This window comes from Varroa destructor, unplaced genomic scaffold, assembly GCF_002443255.2.
Source record: "Varroa destructor unplaced genomic scaffold, Vdes_3.0 BEIS01000003.1, whole genome shotgun sequence".
NCBI classification, from domain to species: domain Eukaryota; kingdom Metazoa; phylum Arthropoda; class Arachnida; order Mesostigmata; family Varroidae; genus Varroa; species Varroa destructor.
The window spans coordinates 46,965,460-46,986,886 of record NW_019211456.1 but is presented as its reverse complement, the minus strand read 5'-3'; the positions used below and the strand labels follow the sequence as shown (position 1 = coordinate 46,986,886).

General features: G+C 43.8%; 1 protein-coding gene across 13 annotated transcripts in view; it reads left to right on the top strand.

Moving 5' to 3' along the window:
* The window catches only part of LOC111247462 (uncharacterized), an 83,923-nt gene that overhangs the window by 52,062 nt on the left and 10,434 nt on the right, over window positions 1-21,427 (top strand). For 12 of the 13 annotated variants that reach the window (XM_086985147.1, XM_086985148.1, XM_086985146.1 and 9 more), the window contains 7 exons: window positions 4,159-4,568; window positions 6,310-6,522; window positions 7,079-7,325; window positions 13,369-13,509; window positions 13,769-14,110; window positions 14,560-14,791; window positions 15,118-15,660. In XM_086985147.1, coding sequence (XP_086841273.1) covers window positions 4,159-4,568; window positions 6,310-6,522; window positions 7,079-7,325; window positions 13,369-13,509; window positions 13,769-14,110; window positions 14,560-14,791; window positions 15,118-15,660 — 2,128 coding nt within the window. The remainder of the gene's footprint in view (window positions 1-4,158; window positions 4,569-6,309; window positions 6,523-7,078; window positions 7,326-13,368; window positions 13,510-13,768; window positions 14,111-14,559; window positions 14,792-15,117; window positions 15,661-21,427) is intronic. The other variant, XM_086985149.1, reaches the window with a different exon arrangement.

Here is a 21,427-nt window from a genome sequence, read left to right as displayed (position 1 = left end):
CCCGTACTCGAAAAAGCGTTGCGGTACAAAATCTGCCTGGAATAATAGCTTATCACGTACTTTTTTTGAAGCACGTACCTGTATAGAAGCAATTTTAATATGCCTTATCCGTTATATATGAACGGGTATAACGAAATCGTATATTGAACTAGTGACCATTTTGGTGAAAAACCGCTTCTTTTAAATTCCGCCACACTGATTCTACGCCTGCACCCTAATTAATAACGCAAAGCTAAAAACCTCACAAAGGCTAACAATTCTGATACTGTAGAGCGATTTGGTAAACTGGCAACGCACGGTAAGATTAATGCCGATTGCTTCTGTCTGAACGTCTTCCAACTATCTATCGTCCGTAAGAACCATGTTTGAACTTCAATGTCTCCGTGTCGCGATCTTGACAGAAGTTGAAAACATTCAATCTCCTTATCAATGTTATGTGCCCTAATCAGTATTTCGAATTATAAACTTTGTCTAATATATCTGTAGCCGCCTTTTTACGTTATTCTGAAGACATGCCGATTTCTGAACTAGTAGTCCGACTCATAATGGTTTACACGATATATGCCGACTTGGTTGATCTCAAATCGGTGCAGTATACCTCATTATAAGAGTCGTATCACATACATTATTCATATAATAGCTATATACTGATCTCTATTTTGCATAACTGTAAAAATTTTCTTTTCTGCAAACAGACCGGATTATCGCGAACCACTGTTCCACAAATTGCTTACTCGTGCTACTCGAAACCCGCATTTTTCCCTTTCTATGTCGTTTACATGTATATCCAGAGGATATCAAAAATTAGGCAAATGCGCGTTCATCAGTTTTTGTTTCCTTAAATATTCGGTGGCAAAATTAAGCCAAAAATAACCAAAAATTAACCTCTGAGGTAAGTCAATACAGTGCATAATACAGTCAAAGATTTTCCCCTACTTGCGCAACCATCTTTCCCTTACCCCCTCAAGGCTAGTTTACTCCTCCATACACCCACGTATACATATCTCCACGTGCAGTAAAATGCGTCCTTACAGACACTACCGAATCGACCTGCTAAAATATTTAAAAGTCGTCATCGGTTACCCCCAACGTATTTTTACTGTACAACCGTGTACCTGACTAGCCAAGCATAATTCTTGCAAAACAGACACATGCACCCCATTTTGCAGGTGTTCAGTACAAAGATGGCAATTACTAAAAGTCCGGGCATGTGACAAAAGAAATGGTACGGGGAACTTTCGACCGATAAGTTGTATACAATCGGTATCGGCCTATTGATACACTGAATCTAAGGCACAAAACAATATTCATTGTATTCTGCCGAATGCGAAGTTATCTGTCTCACTTATTTCCAAACCTTCACGATAGCAGAAGGGCCGCTGAGATTTGAGAAGGAGCAAATTGCTTCGTAAGAACGTGCTTAGCTTTTGGGAACTGTTTTTTTTTTTTTTTTTTTATTTCGTCTCCTTTATGTGCTTTAGATCATGAGCCTCGGTCAAGAATTACAGTGAGATTAAGTGACAAAGCCTTCTGTGACACAGTAACATACACTGGCCTATATTGCCCCGTGACAGACTGACGATTAAGACACTTCGATTAGGACATGGGTACATATACTGGAAGCATTGAATCAAATCACTCCTTTATCATGGACTAAAGCAGTTTGAAGATCACATTATCACTTAAAAACATTTATGTCGACATAGATCATTAGTTAAACAGAATGGTCGAACTTTGATTATGTACGAGAGTTAGCGACAGGGCGTTGAAATCGATTGTTCCAAAGTTCTTTGTGTATAGTAGAGTGCGTTTTCTTCGGCATATGGTTCTTATAGGGTACGGCCCAGAATGCCCTTCTTCGCGTAAATAAGAGTATACAAAGGAACGGTGGTTTTCCTTAGTTAATTAATAAAAGTTGTTACACATTAAAACAGAGTAGGGAAACGCTAGAGTAACAGAAGCGTTAAGACAAATTGAGTTGTTTGGCATAAACTCTAGGAAGCGGCCATAGACTGTTCGCAAACTTTGGAACGCATATAGAGTAGCTACACAGATCTCCGTTGGGTTTTTGTTTTATGTCTAAGGCGACAGATGTCTCGATGCCAATGACCTCTACTCAACCGTTGCAATGTTACAAACAAAAAATAGGGTAGGCAGGCTTCTGGGTTAACACGTTTTATTTTGTTAGATCTTCTGTCATATCCACCAGGAATTGAGTAGGTGCAAGGGGTGCATATTGTCTTTATAACGGCGCAGGCGTCACTAAATCACACCGAGCAGCGGCAGTTGTAATGAATTAGCCATTTTGCCTGTTGCTAGTGGCAATGAGATGTTCTATACCGTCTCCGTCAGTGAATTCAATTACAGTTTTACCTGTCTACAATTGTATTTATCTGATATAACAAACGCTGCGAATAGCTATGGAACCGATAAAAAAAAAGTAGGTTTTAAAGGTTCGAAACACTGGCAAACGAACTTGATATGCACATACCATAAATCTGATACCAGAGTCTCAAGTTCTCTATTTGGTACCCTATTGATCTACTGTGGGGTCATCGAAGCATGAACGAGTCATCGACGTCGCTTTGATTTCATAGGTAGCTTAAAGTTCCAGCAGTGCGAATTTAACTTGAACCGAAGTTTCTCATCACCGTCAAATAATAGTACAACGTAATTGGTTCAGAGGCTCCATCAGCTCTTCAGACCAGCCAAAAGGACGAGCGGAATTCATCCTGAGCAAAACATCACTTCCGTACTGCCTATTCTTTAAGGTCTGTAAAGCGTTATGGGTTAAAAGCTAACGTTCAGTTAACTCAATTTTTTCTACTTTTCACCACATGTGGCAGCACTGGCTCGGCTCGTGCCTTAAGACAACGACAACCTCCGATATCAACGGGTCTTTGATTGTTACAGGAAAGCTATATCCAGTATTTAAATGGCATAACTATTTGATTCGCAAGGATCATCAATTTGTATCATCAGTTAATTAAAGGATCATTAATTAATTGAGTTGTTTGAGAAGTTGAATTTGGTTAATCTTCGCTCTGCCAATGGGCGTTCTATTGGCCAGGAGGGGTGTATAGGGTGGACACAGGAGGCTCAGGACACACAGGCTTGGTAAAAGGACGGTATTTTGTCGTGGTAGGCTGCTCGGTTAAGACTTTGTCAGATGATTCACGAACCATTGTTTCTCCATACATTTGATTGTAAATCTCGTGTGTGATGTAAGTTACTTATGCGCATACGAATATATATAAACTTTACACCTACACAGTCTCAAAGTTTTACATTTGATTGACTAAAACAACTGACTGATTTTCCCACAATAGCACATTCACAGTTTGCATCGCTGAAAAGATCAGAGTCATATTTTTCTTCCTTTAATGGAATAGTCAGATTCACGCTAAAGGAAAAAGTATTGTTTCACTTAAGTGTCTTTGTTTGTCTTGTTCGCTTATTCCATGGCAAATGCTTTATCAAGAAGTATTCTGTACAGTGGATAGGAAAAGGCGGATTATGTATTGTCTGATTCCTAAAATTCAGACGCCAAGAGAGCTTTGCGTCCGTAGTTCTCCCCTACCCAGCTAACTGGCCTGGATAAGCAAAAGATCTTTGCATAAAACGTTTCCGCCGATAATTTTTAACAAAATTACAATTATTCTTTGTTTGAAATCATAATTCAGATGAAAATGTACTACTAACAATGACCATTGTGTAACCGAGTTTCAATTAAAGCATGCCACTCGAATGAGGACATATTTTTTATACGTAGTACATACCAAACATATGACTTGAGAGGCACGAGCCTTAGAAAGCGAAAAGGTAAAACAAACTAATCAATTTTTATTTGGTGGATTGGTTTTAGAATACAGTACACCTATGTTATTCAACCGATTCTGCAGTCTTTACCACAGATGAAGTAACAACAACGTTGTTCAAGTTAACATGAAAACTTAGATGTACAAGGTTGTGGCCATAAACACAACGCTCAAGCTATAGAAGTATGCCAGTTTAACAAAAAAACACTGCGTTAATGAAATTTAATGACATGGTTCCGCAATGTGCGGCTAATAGATTCTTCAAAATTTATTCCTATAAAAAAACGCAAGCAGCAGCGAAACGGTTGTTTTACATGATTCCTTTGGTTTTTATTTTCAGATGGAATCAGGAGGCATCCTCGGACCTCCTGCGTCTGCCGACTCCATGCAGTTCAATCTCGAAGCACTAAGCGGGACGACATCCTCCCTGGGGGCTGCCTCGCCCGCTGCAGCCAGTGGAGTTGGCGCCCTGGCCGCCCTAGGCGCTGTAGCAGGTGGCGTTACTGGGGTGGGTTCCACGATACCGAACAGTTCGGGCGCCAGCACGGGCGGATCGACCGGAGGTGCTCCGCTAGCGGCCGTTAGTGTTGGTGGACTAGGGGTGCTCCCGTTACCACCTTCGCCAACCGCTTCACTGGACGGCGATAAAACAAAACTTACAGTCGATTATGGTTATCGCGTGTTTCGCGAGTACGCCCAAAGTAAGGGCATCAACGAGGTTGACAACCTGCCTGTAGAAGATATAGCCGCGTAAGTTATAACCCTTCGTAACTAACTTCTATTATCATATTAGAATGCTGCACCTCATCAGCCACCATATGTACTTGTATGGAGGGCTGCACGTACACAAGGTGAAGTGTCTAAATTAAAAACTTTCATCATGCCGTAATACTAAAACTGGACCTACACAAAGACAGTAACCACCATTCACGGCGATTACAGCTTTAATTTCGGACTTAAGCCATTCACAGGTTTGCTTCAAAGGTTCCCTTTGCAAATGTGCGAACGCTTTCTTGATGAAGGTACGAATGAGCAAGTCGACGTTGTCATGGGAAAACATGTTGGACCCTCGCTCAATAACGCTCCATACATAGTAGCTTAAAGGGTTCAAATCTGGGCTGTTCGGCGGCTATATGTGCTCATTCCAGAACATGATTCTATTCTCAAGCACCTAATCCTACACTTATCGGTTAGTATGAGTCTGGGCGCTATCTTATTGGACGACATATGCTTTTCCTTCAAAAATACTTCAGCCTTTGACAATCGCACAACTGTTTAAAGAACACGCACATAAACTTCTCTGTTCGCCTTTCTTGAAGAAGTATACTAACATGATGTTTCCTTTGATAGATACTATATTCAGAATATGAATTTCGGCCGAACATTTGTTTATACTCATAATAAGCACATCCTCTAAATAGTGGCAGGTTAGAGATAATTTCTGCTTTGAGGGTTCATTTTTGTATCGAGAATAAGTAATTGCTTGTCAGGGAAAAATTTAGAACGATCTAGTGCTTTAGTCTTGAGAGAATTGAGTAACAAATGACACCACTCAAATCTTTTGGGTTTCATTGCCCTCTGGGAGCATTCGTTTTACTTCTATGTCGTGTGACAAATGTTTGAAGTCCTTGTGAACAAACCGTAACATCGTACACTCGGGCACTTCAAATTTGTTCGCTAAAGCCTTGATCGAAAGAGAGGGATCATCGGAAACGCCCTTTTGAACAACTTTGGAATATGCACTGTCCTTTTTCTGTCCTGAATTTTCCGTCATGCTGTGCCGGAACATGGTCCTGCTTCTTGTGCAGCCGCGCACTCATTTGCGACGCGGTACATAGTCGACTGAAAGTAACCCAAGAAGCTTCTCGTTGACGCTTCGCTCAGAACATAAAGATTGCATAACAGCTGACCTTCGTTCAAATTCCGAAACCGATGAATATGTTGTTTCACTCTAAAAAAGAACGGACTTTCCGATAGCAGGAGTAGCGAATGATCGCATACCTGTTACGACAAATATCCCACCAGTTCTCCTAATTGTAATGCGCCACTCTATCTTTCTCATTGCGTGCGCGCTTAATAAGGAGCATTATTTAGCTTTTTTTTTTTATCTCTCCACGTATATACAGTTGATAAACGTTATAGCAACTTCCTTCAGTGCCTTAAATCAGGAAGGCTTTGGTGAGCTGGCCTAACTTTTAATGACATATGAATCGATGAACCGTGAGGAAGCAACTGCACAAAGTTATTGCCTTTCCCCTTATCACTATACTACTATATAGCAGCGAACAATATTCTGTCAAACACAGTTCGAACCATCGTCGTAGCACGACCGTGTTTCATGTACGAGCCTCTTCCGACAACACAAGCGGGATGCGTCGACACCTCTAACGGACACCACATTAAGACGAATGCTTTATACAATGCTCGAGACATGTGCCATACACTGAAATATAGATTATTTCTTATACATGACTGCGGTGTCACTAAACAGGCTTCTTCAGACGTTTTACGATGAGGCTCGTACGCGCGACGGGGTGCCATTTAGTGCAAATTCTCTGGTTGTCATACGCTACGCCATCAATCGCTATTATCGCTCACCGCTCGTGAACCGCCAGATCGATATTGTGAGGGATCCCGCCTTCCACGAAGCCAATCGGACCTTCAAGAATATTGTACGGAGATTACATCAAGAGGAGAAGCTAAGGTAACTTTTCTTTCGAGCACATAGCGAACGCCCTTCTTATTTTATCGTATAAAAGAGTAAGTCCATTCCCTATTCCTAGAAGATTATAGATCCTCATAGATCAACCGAATTTATCTTGCAAATTACAATGAGGCCAAGACCTCTCACTTGACTGAAAACATTGTAAAAATTGAAAAACGATCGAGCTGTTAGCGGACCACCTCTTCTAATATATGTGTATACAAAGGTCATGATACATACGATTTGCCCACGTAACCAAACGCCTACTACTTCCATTGCTACTAGAAACAGAGATTCGCTCATCATGGTTTAAAATTGTGGGGTAAATTATCCCCGACATGAAAGAGCATTTGTTCAAATAAAAAAAAACAACTGAAGCATTTAAAAATAAGAAGAAACAACTTTGAGTACTATCATCTATCGGTGTATCTTTCTCGGTACACTTTCTTGTGAGTGAAACTGGCACACTGAACCGTAGCTATCGTGGAACAGGAGCCGTTTGGCAACTAAAACTGAATACGCCTTGATCTTCAATCAACTCCTATTGCATTTTCAGAGGTCCGGGCGCTGCACCACAACGTGTACGTTCGAACGTTTTGAGTGAGGACCAAGTAAAACTCCGCGAGTACTTCGTGGCGCATTTAGCGACCCCGCGCGGTCTGCTGCACAAGGTATGGTTCGACATGAGCGGGCACATGGACCCCCGGCTCGTCGATAAGATCCAGGAGCTAACCCGGGAGACCTTCAAGGTCGTACGACGCTGGAACCCAGAAAATAATTGTGCGCTTGCTTCCATCTTTCAGGTGAGGCTATCTAACATCCAAATCATTAAACATGCATCGGTTATTTTTTTAAATGCTATTCTTTTATTATTGTGTGTCATTATTGTCAAATCAATGTTTGAGGGCAGCCGTACTGCTCAATTGGTTGCTACAGTCTCGAAAGTGCAGCACCTGTACATACGTAAATCAGCATGTGCATAGTTTAGGCCGAGAATAATAACATGTTAGGGAGAATTATCGATATAACAGTTTGTAGGACATGCCCTTGTGCCTCGCTATCATCATTATTAACAGTATATAGAAAAACAACAGCAAAAGATGAAGCGGAAAGGGCAGCGAACAGGGGGCAGTCGTGTGGTTGACCGTTCGTTCAAAATCCTACGCTTTATATCCCTGTTCCCCTTTTTAGATACTAAACAGGATCCGAATTCGAGAAAATTGACAACCGCACACACGCACAAATCTTCATAAACAAAACGACATTATCCAAAGCAGAATCCATATACGCCGTATCTATTAAATGCTACCAAGTATATGGACGGTGTCATTATTGCTTATTCCTTATCGCTTTGCTTGTCTACGCTGCGGGTCCGACATTGTCCGATTGGGGTCTTTGTTAAACGGGTAGACGCCACGCTCCTGTCTTACTCCCTCTTTCATTTTTCGTCCTCCGATACTAAAACTGACGATTTTAGGGATGAAGCTGTGTGTCCGTGGGCATAATCGGACCGCTAAAGCCGATCGCACGATGGTCCCTTGATCGTTTATTTAGTATATACATTATTAATATTAAATCTATACTAAATGTAGCCTCATGAACAGGACGGATCCTGTGGGGTAGAAGTAAACGGGCTGTATCAGAAATCAGAGAATCAGACATCATCATTGTAATCATCACTATCGTCGTTATTCGGCGTGTGTTGCTAATTCATGGATCCTTCGGCAGTGGCAACACGGAATCGTTATACCTTTAGCGTTGAAATTGATCAGTCTCTATTTATAATTAACATTTATATTAACAATAATATTTTACATTAATGAATAAGCAGAAATTGTCTGTTTCTATAGCGACCCTGTACTCGAGTTGAAAGCGGTGGTCGGTAACTGACGGGGAAAGCGGGCTGAGGCCGGGCCTTCGAGTCATTTATATATGACACGATGTTTCTTAACGTCCAGCGTTAGAGATACAAGGCGTTGCTATATATTCTAGTTCTACTTTCGCTTTCTGAGTCCGTTTATTCTCAATATTTATTTTACGTCTTTCCCCAATTCTGCAAGTCTTTGTTGAACGACTATTGAACATTTTGGAAATTATTAGATATCATTAATTACCCAAACTTAATCGTCATTCTACATCCCTGGTATGATGATATAGCCGTGAACGCTGTCTGTCGACCTTTGTTGTGCCTCGTACCTATTGCAATTATGCAAATAGGCATATGCACTCTGTACATATATTAATGCTCGTGTCTGTGGTTGACTGTCTATTCTAATCTAGTAGACTGAATCTCAGTTTGCCCCTGCCTTCCCAGCGTCTTCCGTGTACCCTCCTCCTTACACTTGGCTGTATCAACGAGTCGCATATGGGTACCTGCGGAATGAAAACCGTATTGCAACAACTAATTCATCCATATATATGTTCCAAACACCGTAGGTACTCCGATTTCACCAATGAGATAAAGATTCGAATTACGTTACGGTACGCGTCCTTCTTATGGCCATTTTCGTGAACTCGATGCGACAGCGCCGAGTAACCAATAGTGACGCAGGCACTCCATTGTTCTCTTTGGTAAGTAATATCGAGTTTTCCCTTCACGATGGCCGCTGTTAGCACTGCAGTGGTATTCAAAAACAAAGCCCATAACTGAGCAGAAATTCGAAATAAAAGGCTTTGTCGTTAAATAGTGCTGTGCTTTTTCTCTTCAACTCGATAAGCAGCCCGTTGCGTCGCCTCTCTGAGTACATTTTATCGATCGCGAAACCGAATTCGAAGAGTACCTCGGCAAAGGGGAAGATAGGGGTCAAGACAGTCAAGTGCCCAAGGACTTGTACACGTCCTCGTGCATCTGTCGATCGTGGCAACAACCGTTGAAGTAATAATAGTAGTGATGGTGTGGGTAGCGGTATAAGCGATAGCTTTTGAAATCTAAGAAACAGCTAAAATCTCGCCGTCGTTACCGGGTCAGTTGTATCGTAATCGTGTCGATGATGGCGGTAATGCGACAACGGGCCTTATTCAGGCAAAGCCGAACTTGTTGCAGGAACAGGCCATCGAACGGTGACGAAAGACAGACACGACACAACGCACTCCCATTCCGATAGGCGGAAGACAATGCTACCAGCCATCGAAAGCACAAGCGAACTCCCTCAAAAGGCAGTCCGTCCACAAGTACTATTAGCATTGTATTGTGTGCATTCGTTCTCGAGGAGACACACGTATTGAGTGTAACAGCACGAGACAACCATACAAATGGCAAACATAAACCCGGTGTATAGGTTCTTCGTTCGTTATCGAAGGGAGAATGTGGGAAAGTATTGTACGAGTATAGTCAACGAAATTATATGAGTGCAGGCATATGAACCGCCTGACCCGTCTGGGTTATAATTACTTAGTTGAGATCTTCATTTTAAAGCTTTGAAATGCGTTCATCATGAGGATGTAGGAGCAAATATCAGAGCACCTATTACGACTACTGGTAAATTACGCAGTAAATGTAGAAAGCATACAATTGTTCAGGATGAGCTGGACACGGTCAAACGGGAAAAGCCACGCTCAAGCTCAACTACTGGAACAACAAACTAATATTAACATGAGGTTGTATGGGTGAATGGCTGGAACAAAAAGAATTTTTTCTCACCTGTATAGCTGAACTATGTGTAATCGTGTTCCGTATGTTTCGTCAACTTATTAAAGTTGAACCTTCCCAAGATGACTTATTCCGCTTATATTCCAATCAAATTTATTTCGATTCCGATACGAAATATCTTTTTGCCTGCCGTCATCAACAACAATGACATCTAGCAAATAAGGTTTATTCTAGTATTGTTTGTCGTAGTTCCCTTCAACTCACCGTGTCGATGTTATACACGTTTTTAGCACTTTCGCCACCGAACAGCTTTTCATAAATTAATTATACAAAGGAGCACCCTTTCGTATTTGTTAGTGCGTTATGTGTTGACCTACATTTGGGCTTTCTTAAACCTGATTCTGCCTTGAGGGTTTGTTCGAGATACGCTTTACCAATTCGAATGCTATAGCTTGCAGAAATCAAGCCTAAAACTTCAACTGACCGCCATCTAAGGAGCCGGATAATCAGGTCAGCGTTTTCAGTGCATCCTCCATGTACACTAAAAATACTTCATTTCGACATAGCAAAACCTTTACTCTCTTTAGAAGCCCAATTACCCTTGTACGCATCTGGCAGCGAGAACGTCTTTGGCATTGTAGATGTACTGCTTTTTCTATTCAAATATCAGTTTGCTGTCTACTGCTTGTGAGAGAAGACAGATTTCTTAGCCGCTAAAGTAACCAAATGGTTGACATCAATTACGAACGATTTGGATATTTGACGGGGTAGAAATGCTCGATCTAAGGTCAGAAGACCCTGACAGTTTCTGTTCACGATCAATTCGTAATTAACTCCCTCTGACACTCCGTGTGTTTCTTTACGATTACTGCAAACTCGATGACAATAACAACACTCGGCAACTTATTGCACCAATGCGCCGGCCACGCAGCCTGCCTCTGCAAGTACGCGTAAGGCCCAGCCCTATGCTCTAAAGGTCTTCCTTGATTTACCCTTATCTATAATTACGTATTAGATCTAGTTGTAACCGCTAAAGCCATGTAGTACTCTAAGGCACGCAGAAGGTAATCGGACCGCAGCAGTAAGCGTCGACGTGTATGCTCTTTGCTGATAATTAAAATTATACCATTACGAATTGATGTTGCCTTCTTAGATGGGCATTGTCTCATAGCAGTCAACAAATCAGCCCGAAAACCCCCTTCGCCCACTCTCCTCACGATAATTATGATGGTGCATTTTTAATTTATTCGTCATCTAGCCAAGCATATCATCCATTTCTATATCTGTGTGTACGAATATCTCTGTATGTGGATAGGTGCGTCTCTAATGTTTCTACTGGCAATAGCAGTCACCGCTACCACGACAGCGTTGGTAACAGCACAGACAATCGAACAACTAAGTAACAGTAGTCGAAAAAAGGAACGAACGAACAAAGTAATTTGAAAGAACTAGATGCCACATATGAAGTAGCCAGGCACACAGGGGCCACCCGACTGGGGGTCAGCGCTGAAGCATCATTGGCGAAAGAACGCGAGAATGGGAGAAGGCCTACATAACACTGGCCCAGTCAGGCAGTCACTTCGAAGGCCTCAGCAGGCTTCTTGCTCAGTTAGTTCGATCGGACAAAACTGCCAGCCACGCCAACCAACCACAAGTTACGAACAAATGAGTACAATAGATTTTCGTGTCGTCACATGCCTGTGTGCACGATACCTTTACGGGAGGAAAGCCACGACAGAACGGCGGGATGATCGCTTTCTCTCTAGCTTAAAGCGGAGAGCTAGGGGGCTGGTGACCGACTTTGTTCTACCGGCGCGATTGCGGTAACGTTTGAGGTACGTATAGGCGGCACCAACAGAAGCTGCAACAGCAACGCCGATGGCTGTTTCGATGGTTCTTTGACTAGGTGAAGCCTGCCTTAATACTTGTAACTGCTCCTATTTGACTCCTCTTTAACTGCTGTCTACCACTGCGAACAAGTTCGTCCAGAAAGTGTTATCGTCGTGTTTTTCTCTCCTTCTATACGTAGCTGTTCCGGTCGTCGCAGTGAATCGGTTGCTTAAGATATTGCTGCTTCACTATTGAAAGAAGCTACTGTAAATATCTGATCGCGGACCGGATGCTCAGCAGAACCTAATAGTTTCTGTCCTACGCGTTTTCAATCTTAACGGCACATTCTAGGCGGCCAAAATAGTTTGGGTTCGTGTTCCTCTTCAGATACACAACTAAAATCAACGTTCCACAACCTGGCGAAGGGTCGTAACGACGCTGCTGTGTTCGCGCCGCAGATCACTTGCACCACTGATAAATTGGTTACAAAAGAAAGAAGTCTACCGAATTACAAACAAATGATGATCCAAAATATATTGTTTGTTGAATAAAAGTTAACGAAGTATGGAGCAGGGGTTGTTGTTTGTTTGTTTGTTTGTTTGTTTGTGTGAAGCGCCCTGCATGGTTTTTAACGAATCAGGAACAACTATGAACTGTATCAGATAACCGGTGATGTGCCGGTCAGAGGAGGGAAGGACAATGGGCTTTGTGCCGTCAAAACTCAGCACGGCGTCCAGAAGAAAGTAAAAAAATGTTGTGTTAACGAAGTGATAATTTATATAGTACTGTCGTATTTTTTTTTTTACTCTGGTTTGCTAAACTTAACTGTGATATCTTTTCATTATCTTTGTTCGCATCCTCAGCCGCCGTAAGCTACGGCATCAGATTTTGCCTCTATACTACGAATTTCTTCGAGTTAGAGGCGCAGCAGTGATACAGTGAACAATGACGATCAAATCATCGCTGAACTCTTCAAAGATTGAAGTTATTCTTACTTAGCAGCGTGGGGACCGGCGCTTTTCCGACGAATGTCATTGTTGGACCCCAATACTAGTTATGAGTTAAAACAGTTCAAATAGTAACTTTAACTCTCAAGACGACCTTGGTAGAAAATATTGAGGAAAACTTAAAAAAATTACATGCGCCGGAAATACGTTTAGCTAAACTACGGTACATAGCGGCGCGTTAATGCAGCAAAACAATTCACAGAATCGTTTTCAGACGAAACATTCCAGCGACAGTTCTCGCTATCTAGCGCACATTTTTAGATGACAATGATTATTTTTAAATTTATATATATAGGAGTATAAGATAGTGTAAAAATATTGGGCATTATGAATCGTAACTGGGTCTACGAAGCGGGTTGCACACTTGTCTAATACGAAAATAGTGACTAACGTATAGTTACCGTGATGGTTCTTTTGCAGCTAATAGACAATGGGGAACCGAGTACGGCGATCTTGACGGAACGTCCCGGCGACCCACTTTGCCCTGTGCGATCTTATGAAGCCTACCTTGCCCGCCTCAATCCCAACTGTCAATCGCTATTTCAACGTCCCAAGGACATTGTTAGTATTGTCTTGTGTTCATAAGCATTTTGTTTTTCCATGTGCTAAGTTTCCGTTCTCAATCATTAATTGCCATTCGGATCGTCCGTAGAAATGTTCGGATGGATTAGTCAAATGTACTGGGGCTGAGTCGATGAAAGGTAGGATCGAGTCATTTTTCAACCCCTTTTCAGACTTCGATTAAAGAAACAATAGTTACAAATCTTCGCTATATAGAATTTTACTTAGCATAGAACATGTATTGTTGGCGTCTGCGTAGGTGAGTGCGGGCGAGGCAATCTGGTTCCATAACTCACCGCTGGGCAAAACGTTGCTTTCGAAGATGATGTCTTCAATCTCGAAGTGCGCACAGCTATCGCGTGTCTACGGCAAGTCGCGCACCTGGGCCGCGGCTGGCTTCGGTCTCAACAAGCCCGAACAAGCCTCGACAGGTTCGCGGAGATCGCATAAGAGCAGCAGCAGCAGCAACAACAACAACAACAACAATAACAACAACAACAACAACAACAACAACAACAACAACAACAGTAATAATAAAAATAACAATCATCATCTCCATCACCTTCATCACGGTGGAAACAACAACAACGATACGTTCTCGGTAAGTCAAGAGACGCATTTAGAGAGTCGCTATCTGTGATGTTGGATCACGGCACGGATAAAAGATAAATAATATATCACGTTGCTATTGCTATTGTTATATATGTACAATTTATGAGAATATGAAGAGTTAAGCTAAAACCAGATCGACTACTCAACACGTAAAGGATAAGTATTGAGTAGTTGTGCTGGTATTAGCTTTTGATCTTGTTCTCGACGCCAAGGCCAGTAGGAAAGCACTAGTAAATATCAGGCATAAGAGTTAGCTTACGGTAATCTCATTGGCGAGGATGGGTGTTAATTAACATTGTTCTTTGTCAAAAAGCCAAGGAAATGGTACTCGGACTCCATTTGATAGTGCTTCGTTTTTAGCAAAACTGATATTCTGGTGTTGTGTCGCTCTCGGTGGTGATATAATGCTACTGACCGACATTTTGTTTACTATGCCAGGTTGACATGCTTCTGCAGGCGGAGGCGTTCCAAGCGTCGTTCAATCCTAAGGCTCACACGAACCTGCTCAGTGTCAGCGGTATGGGGATATCGGGCTGTCAACAAGCGCCAATCCTGGCCTCGTTGCTTCCTGTCTGGCAACAGCAACAGCAGCAGCAACAACGGCAGCAACACTCCGGTTCGACTTCGCCCGCCCCTTCCGCGCAGCACCGGAGCAACGGTGATATCGCTGGTAATTGTCTACTTCATACGGGCCATATGAAGTAGCTAGCGTATGAAGTATGTACGTACAGCTACTGTTCATAGCATGACTATTGCAGATCTTCAAGGCCGATAATTACGCAGCACGTGGCGTGCCCTTCTCTGGGCTGGCGTCTTTTTGTTTCCGTTCCTTGCCAATAGCAAGATCTACCAAAACATACCATTTAGTAGCAATTATGTAATACGTACGACAGTATAATATTTTGAATAATATAGAGACAAATAATAGCTTTAAATGCTAGTTAAATGCTTACGATCTCAATATTGACGTTATTTATTTTGCCTATGTGATTACAGATAGCGGCATGGTTAACGCATTGATAAGAGACGCATTCTTGAACCACCCGCTCTATCAAGGCAAACTCTTCCCTAGTTTGCTGCAAGGAACAGAGGACTCACGGCGGGGATCAGACAACCTTCGGTCGCCCGATGTAGCCGAGATGTTGGGCTTCGAAGCGTTAAGCATGCTGGGTTTGCCTCTTAGGCCGCCCGGACCCTTGCGCTCGTACCAGACAGGTGGTGGGCTAGGCGCCCAACAAACTCCTGTAGCCCTACTCAAGAAAGGAAGCCATTCTTCCGATGGGCAAGGTGGGCGCCGCCTGCGAAGCTCATCTCCCCCAGCGGCTGATTTGCATACAGTATTCGAGTGTAGTCCTTCCTTCCGAGAACGGTCTCATCCCGCGCGTGATTCGAGAGACTCGAGGTCAGGTTCCCGTTCTCCAAGTCCTTCTCCCGGCCGATCCCATTCCACTAGCCCCGATAACAGTAACGTTCTTGTCATCAACCACACGCCTCATCAGACTCGATCGCCACAAGTGCCACCGACCAGCAGTAACCCAGGTTAGTTAATATACAAGGGCGTACCTGTAATAATATGAATAAGGCTAGCACAAAACAGATCGCGTAGGTACCAAGTAACCTACGAAAAGATCTACGTTTGAAGAAGCCCATTGAAAAAGGAATTTGCGAGCTAAACAACGTGCAGTTTGCGATTCATGAGCTTCCAGATAAAATAGCAAACTGTTTAACATACTTTTAAGATGTATAACTGTAATAATTTCTTCTGCGACATGCCCAGTGTTTTCTAAGTGTGGACTTTGCCGAGGCCATGTTAATCAAGGATTCCCGCTAGTAAACCCCCTATTATTTATCTGGGCATGAACAGTTCTAATGCTAAAAAACTGAGCGTTATAACATTCAATTGTAGCGTACGATTTTATTACGAAATGTTCAGCTATACTTGCATTAATTGTATTCTGAGCCCTGCATTCCCCATTGGCTGTAACTTAGATGTCGGAACGGTTTGGACTGAAAGCCTCGTGTTATACAGTTTTGCGGCCAAGCAATACCTTCTATCCTAAATTGCTTCTCAAGAACAAACCAGCGAAAAAGTTTTGCTCAACCTCTCTTGAGAAACCCTTCAGTTTCTTAAGAACGCCCACCTCGTAGGCAATTTTTAGTTGCATCGGTAGCCTCCTGAGACGCCACAGATATATTTTTGATCTAGGGGCGTCTTTTATCATAATTTGCAATCGATAAAAATCAACGGCGAACAATTGCAAACACACACGGCTGTCTGCACACCGTACGTGAAGCGTATAGAAAAATAACTAAGTGCGAACATTTTCACGAAGCTGTTTATGCACAAGTAACTGTACAACCCTTCACTTATCCTTTGCCTCTGCAAGGCTTTTTCTATAGCATATTGTACAGTATAGCTTTAACCATGTATATAATGAGACTTATTTTACCCTTTGATTTGAAGGCAGACAGCCAGGCTGTAAGTCCTTGTTGGCGATGATCGTTGGGGACCTGTTTTCTTGATTGTCTGAATTCTGCTCTGATGAACCAGAGTGACAAGCGCAGCCGCAGTGGCCGTGCACTGGGACTTGCTTCAACTCACCGTCAGCTTTGGCTCTCGCTTTTATGCAGCTGTATTTCTTCTTATCGATAGTGTTCCAACTACGGCTACGGTTGCCGCTGTTGTTGCTACTGCAGCTTTTGCTGCGTGCTCGCCAACGGCTTACAGCGTCGGTGACGTCCCCCGTCATACTTCTACCCTTGCCGAAGTGCTGGACTATACATGCCTGCGTAGGGCGCGGTGAGCGACTGTAGGGTGCGTACACCGCTATTGCCCTCAATAGTGGTGACTGCCGCAACCGAAGCAGCATTGAGTGCCAATATGCAAGCATAAATCGGCGCGCCAAATCGGCGAATCTCTGGGTTGATTAGGGTAGCCCGTCGCTCGCTCGGTGTGTCTGTCGGTCTGTCGCTTGCTTGCTCGCTCGCTCAACGCAAGAGCTCGCCGTCGACAGAGAAATGCACCAAAGAGGAGTTTCGAGGGGCGTCAGAGAGGCGGCAGGCAGGCACTTCACCAACGCGCCGCTCCCATCCATTTCATCGGGAACGCGCGCTATAATGCCCCCTAGCCTCAATGATCCCCATCTCCTAATCGAATCCACAGCTCTGACCGACTGTTAGCCCCTCTGCCCCCTCGATCCCTTTCTATTTCAATGATTAGTAGTGGCTCCTTCTAGTGGAGACGTTTGCAACTATGCGCGCGTTTCCCTCGAGGCATGCTTTCCCTCAACAACCGCTAGCAGCAGAGAAGCGGTGCTACCGGGTGCCAAGTGCACCGACTATTCGCAACGGCAGTAGCAGGCGCTTTGGCCAGCATTTCCTCTCCAGGCCGTTCTTCTCCTTCCCCCTCTGCCGCGGCTACCTACTGCTGCTGCTGCTGCTGCTGCTGCCGCCGCCGGCACCCCTGCAGCAACCGCCGCCGTCGTCTTTCCATCTAATTACAAGTGAACGAACAGCATTGTCGGCATCGACGCATCAGGAACATTGTAGAATGGAAGGGGAAATTTTGGGATCGGCAGACAAGGGGAACTCGGCTGGATTTGCGGTCCTGGGCTGGTTCTGAGGGGACCCAGAAATAGTGACGGAGGCCGGAGCGATCGTGTGGAGAGAGGAGGGCAGCATGGGCATGAAGGGGTAACAAAGGCAAGAGCCGCTCGTTGGTCGGGTGAATGAGTGGGGTTTCAGGGGGCGGGGAGAGCTTCGGGAGGAGGAGTGGTGCGAAAGATGGAGATATTTCACAATATGATTCAAACAAAATGACTCAGCAGGAAACATAGGCAGGAAATACATGCGTACATACATAAGCACGCCCAGGCCACACAAACACAGCGGCCGTATGAACAGACAGACCGGCATACAGATACTCACATACAGCAGGCGATGGGAGCAGAAACAGCAATAGCAGTCGAGGCACTCACACAACGCGGTACAGCGAAGTATAGCCTGCCGGCAGGCGACTGACATCGAGTGCTCACTTACACAACGAAAAGGAATGAGCAGCGTTCGGTGGAAATATGACGGTTGGCGGCGATCGCCCCGGTAGCACCAGCAGCAGCGGCGGCGGCAACGGGGGTAACTAAAGAAGACGGACCAACGAACGTCGAAGGAATAAACCGAATGCTGGTGGCAGGCAGTACGGCGGTGGAAATTAGGGGTACGCATAAGGGATAGAGCAAGCAATGTTGAGTATGAGTGCTCGAGGAACACGGAAAAGGGAAAAAGAAAACGAAGGGCACAGTACTGCTTTTGCTGTTCGTGGTACTCCTTCCAACTGCTACTGCCGACGCTGCAGTGGCACTCCTCAGCGTTAGGCACAAGGCTCAAGAACATAAGGAACACAGACAAGGCGCAGCAGAATAAGGAGGCTGTAGAGCGGTGACTCCTTTGCAATAGAAAAGGCACCGATGAACGGGAAGACAGCGCACTAGCGAGAGATAGAGAGAGAGGGGGAAGGGCAAAGAGATTCAAAGACAGTAGCAGATGAGTAGCGAAGAAAAGGAAGAGCCAACAGAGGCAGCGATGGCAGTCAACGCTACAGTGAACGAGAAACTAACGCCACTGCTGGTGCCATCAGTTCGAAGCAGCGAAAACGAACGATGCAGCCCGAGTCTTCCCAACAACGACTAAAAGATTTCGATGCCATTTTGAGTAGTAGTAGCAACGAATGAGCATGCGTTTCAGAACGACAGTGATGACGACGACGACGACGACGGCGACGACAACGATGACGACAATGTCGCTAGCGCCTGTGACTGGTGCTGGGCAAGAAAGCAGAGCTATGGAACAGAGGAACAGGGAAAAGGGGTACGCGAAAAGGAGTTACGAAGGCGCTCTTACAGCGGTATGAGTAACGAGGGAACTAAAGGGATATGCAGGAGAATGAACGACGGTTGCGAGAATTATGGATATTGGCGGCAGCCTCCTGATGCAAGAGCCTTCGTAAGGGCACGTTCGAAAGAAAAAGGAATGGTTATAAGCAGAGGCTTCATCTTGGGGGCAGACTGAAAGTAAAGGTGCAGAGTAAGAAAACGAAGGAGGAAGTCGCTGGCAAAGTGCGAGAGAAATATAGTGAGTATGAGATGGTTGTGCGTTTGTCTGTACTGGTTGGCAACCACGCAGCCCGATGGGATCGTCGAATGGGTGCGACTACGACATTGGCAATGGACAGTGAGGAGGGGAAATTTAGAGACTGCGCCAATTCGAAGCAAATTCAAACTTGGCCGCGTCACTTAGAGTAACTTCAGAGCCGATGGGGTGAATAGGAAAGATTAAGAGGAAAAACCGTTGCCGTTGAAGATGTGGATGGCGTCGATCCATACTCCAGTAACAACGATACGAATTGCAACCCCCTGTCGAATGCTCTCAATGCAGCTCTATAAGAATGAGAAAAATTGGACGCAGCGTAGCCCCATCAGCTGGAAAAAAAACAGGGATCAAAGTAGATAGTCGTAGAAATGCCAGTAATCATAGTAACGGTAACAGCGCTAGCAGTAATCATACAGAAGTTTCGAGGACAGAAACAGAAAGTGGAACGATAGGTGAAGGATCTATATGAACGCAAATAATAATAAATATAATGTATACACCTCTAGCTAAAAGGCCTTAAAGCGCAGAATGATAGATGCGTAGGGCGCTAACCCTATGAATTCATCTCTGGAGTTCACTAATAAAGATGATGGGCTCGATTGTGTTAAACAAATCAAAGGCTATTTTTTTAGTACGTACAAATATGACGTTAGCAGCCTCTACTGCCATACACGACTAGGTTTATTCGAGACTTATTTATTATAAGTAAGGCATTCAACTTTGCTTTTTGTATGCACAAAAAGGTGAGTTTTAGGTAAAGTCCGATAAAACATAGTCTTGATGATAGTTCCCAGCCCCAAAGTAACATTTAGCTTCCTCGTTACACCTTCAGCTGGGTCACATATCATTTCAGGACGGGGTAGTGTGAATAGGAATACTTTTACAAAGTTACAACTGTGACATCCTTATATCATACTTAATTTTCAAGAAAATTTCCATAAATCACTCCGGAACATTTGTCTTCGAAATGTCGTTGGACATCGCAGAATATTTAACAAAGTAATGACGTTTATTTGCAAATTTCTCTATTTGAGTAAAATTAATCCCCGCATGACACCGATACTGTCGTACTAAATTTGTCCATAAAAGTGGGCGAACGTTTTATTAGTCAGTAAGTCCACCTAACGATTTTCAGTGCTCTGCTTCAGTGATTCAAGAGTCCTAATCACGCATTAAAACTGATTAATGAGTTAACCAACCATAAAGCTTACATTTTTCATACTCATCAGTCTTCATGGTTTGTGGGGCGAAAGGGGAATTGCACTTATTGGCACCTGGGAACAGCAATCCAAACTGAGTATAAGGACAATTGATTCTTAACCTAGATTTCGTTGGGTGTGCTGTCAGATGTCTGAATAGGAGTAGCTCTGCATGTGTCTATCATGTGCGTACATATAATCTTCTGTTCTTTTTTTCTCAGTCGCCAAGCGCTACAAGCATTATATTTTTGCCCATTTCGCATTGCTCCTGCCATTGAGACTAGTTCCCTAGTGAGCTTGGTTGCCCTGAGCGGCGCGGGGACGACGCGCAGAAAACGAGAACACGGCTGGTCCCTCAACAACGCTCTTACTTCTGCGATCTATTTGTCTAAATTTAAACATGTCGCGTGTCGAAGTTCATCTGCGGCCCCGGGGCTCTGCGGCTTGGGATACCCTCATATGATTATTTCACTTTTGCTATTGTACACTAGTCATCTTATTTTCGTACGCACGGTAAACGTAGCTGTAACTAAACAGATCGATGGAACACCTTTTGTTCTTCGCTTCAGTGGGGGCTTCGGGAGTTGCGGGTAAAGGGGAACGTCTGTAGGACGTATGTTATGCTTGTAGTGCATATATGGGTGTAGCTCATAACAATTAGTCGGTCGTTCCTACAGTGTTGAAAGAGTATAGATAGACATAAAAACCTTATGCTTACTCAATTTGCGGAGAAATTCAAAGAACAGAAGTGCGGATGGTACGGTTGGCTCGAGCGCTCTATCTCTATTGAAATAGTTTTTGGCAAAGACAAAAGGCGATATCAAAATGGCAGTACCAACCTTTTCACACGACATTTCAAGGAGGGAAGATGTAGCACGGAGTCTAGTGTAAACAAGTGATCAAGGTTGAATATCTTACTAATTTATTTATCTATCGACGCTATTTTGCCTTTTGCGTAAAGT